At 42.3% G+C, this 2,500-nt stretch overlaps 1 protein-coding gene across 3 annotated transcripts in view; it reads left to right on the forward strand.

Annotated features, from left to right (window-relative positions):
* The window catches only part of dock11 (dedicator of cytokinesis 11), a 167,420-nt gene that overhangs the window by 142,936 nt on the left and 21,984 nt on the right, over positions 1–2,500 (forward strand). For all 3 annotated transcript variants that reach the window (XM_042069980.1, XM_042069977.1, XM_042069978.1), the window contains one exon: positions 1,081–1,194. In XM_042069980.1, coding sequence (XP_041925914.1) covers positions 1,081–1,194 — 114 coding nt within the window. The remainder of the gene's footprint in view (positions 1–1,080; positions 1,195–2,500) is intronic.

Genomic DNA, 2,500 nt, shown 5'->3' on the forward strand with positions numbered 1-2,500 from the left:
AATACATTTTTATAGACTTTACAGATTTTATAGTTATATCTGATTGTTTTCATGGAGCTGTAGCCTTGTTGAGGTAAGACAATACCGAAATAAAATAAAACAGTGCTTAAGACACTCTTGGCCTTTTCTCATATAGCCTAGCCTACCCTACAAGAATAAAATAGGCCTACAAATCAATAAACTCTCAGGGCTTATTTTGTTCCAACAGTAGACCTAATGCAGAAACCTAAAATGCCACAAGTCTGAGTGAATATGAACAAAATCATTGGCTAATAATTTCTGCATCGTTTTAGTAGCAAGGGCCAAATTATTATTTAACATTAAGGAAATCCCTTCATCAAAGGTAAGGCTACTCTACAGACTATCGTTGCTGTTTAGGAATGCTGTAAGTTCTTAATTTCGCGCTGGATTTCGAAAAACAAAAGCCGACCGAGTGCAAGTTGTCACATGCTTAAATTGCAATAGATGTATGGGTAATGAGGTCATTTGACAACTTTGGGCAATGAATGTAACCAAAAACGAACTGCATTACCCACAATTCCATGCCACGTATAGTTTTAAAACCAGAAGTGGGGTGAACGCGGTGCTTGGAACGTAAATAAGCGTCTGAGTGAGCAGAAAAGGTTGTGCACCGATTCATAACAAGTAAATCGATATAACGACCGGTTCATTTCAGTTTTTTTCCGATACGGGGCTTCACGTATCGATGTAGTCATATCTTACACGTTAAAAACGGATACCGATACGTATCGGTTAATCTTTACACCCCTACAACACACACATCTACACACACATCGCAAAATAGAGCAGAAATATCTGAATTGTAGAAATAAATGTTAATGTTCGAATCTGCGAACAATCAGGGGTAGATGTATCGATGCTTTTGCGACCACTTGAGGCGTATTTTCTTCGCAACGTGTACATGAAAACATGGCGCGGTACTAAAAGGCTGCACAGGAGCTGTGAACGGCAACTTGTGTAAAAAGTTTTGTGTGTTTTGTAGAAACTGCGACGGCTGTATGAAACTCTACAGAGAGCCTACTCAAAAGTCCTTTGTGTGTGTGTGTGTGTGTGTTGTAGAAACTGCGGCGGCTCTATGACACTCTACAGAGAGCCTACTCAAAGGTGCTGGAGGTGATGCATTCAGGCCGACGCCTGCTGGGAACTTTCTTCAGAGTGGCCTTCTACGGACAGGTGAGACACACATGCACACACACACACACACACACACACACACACACACACACACACACACATGCACACACACACACACACCAGAGTTTCCACTAGAAAAAAATGGTGCCGGCAGAGGTTTTGTTTTCCGGACATTTTGATGATATGCCGGTCAAATATATTATTGCTTCTTAATTAGTCAAATTGAGGAAAACTGGAGACAGGCTACTTAAAGAATGACATAATCAAGCTAGAATGCAACATGTTCATTAGCCTAACTTAAACATGCCTAACAAGATCTAGCCAGTATCCCTTCATGGACAGCAAGAGTCCGCTTTGTTCGTTGTTTTAAAAAGGCTACGTTGTTTGTTGCTGCTACCCACGTTCCCCACATCTCCAGTGGTGACTGTTTAACTTACACAGATGCGCACATACAACAATGAGCGCTCACACCACTACCCCCTAATACTATGCCTCTTTATTTGATAACAATAAATTAAGAAATGTTTCCTATTCTAGAAAATGTTTAGTTTCTTTTTCTTTCGGCCACGGTTCAATGATACCGTTTAATTGTGCCAGAAATTATCCGCGGACCAGTAATCTCCTCGTCGAGGAGGCCCTAACCCTGCAGATCATAGACCGAGAACGCATAGGCCTACTGTATGCTTTGGGTAAAGAACACTTTGCATGTCCAGTGTAGGCTACACGGAGAATGACAGTGTCTTGGAGCGGCCGCATCCCCCGCAACTCCACTTCCAATGTCACTGATTCCGACAGACACACCCGACACTTCTGCTTTTTATCTGGTGGTGGTGGAGTTGACTGGACATCTGAGGCTTCAGACGTTACCAATTTATCATCATCCATCGCGTCTGGCCTCTGAAAAAACTTTTAAGGCTAGTCTGCCTGGGCCTGGCCATGTTTGAACCGCCTCACTCATTTGTTCGATGTTTAACATGGACGTTTTAAGCTTGCACTTCCTATTTGAAATGCAGCATAGCTATGCGTGTTGTTTAATAGCTTACTTTTCAAACGGTAGAGCCTGTTCATTTAAAAACATAGACAGAGGACGTATAATATAGGCTTACGTATTACGGCTTATTGTCAAATTCAGATTGCGTTAGGGGACGGGCCAATTATTAGCCAATTTCAATCGGACAATTTGACCGGAGAGATTTAATTTTGTCGGACATTTCATTTTTTTTCCGGCCAATGTCCGGTAATTACCGGACAACGGAAACCCTGACACACACACATATGCACACTGTGACGGCCGCCAGGCCTTGTCTGCAATGGTCTGCATGTGTCTCCCCAATTAGGACTGATG

This window comes from Alosa sapidissima, chromosome 18 (genome assembly GCF_018492685.1).
Source record: "Alosa sapidissima isolate fAloSap1 chromosome 18, fAloSap1.pri, whole genome shotgun sequence".
Lineage (NCBI taxonomy): Eukaryota > Metazoa > Chordata > Actinopteri > Clupeiformes > Clupeidae > Alosa > Alosa sapidissima.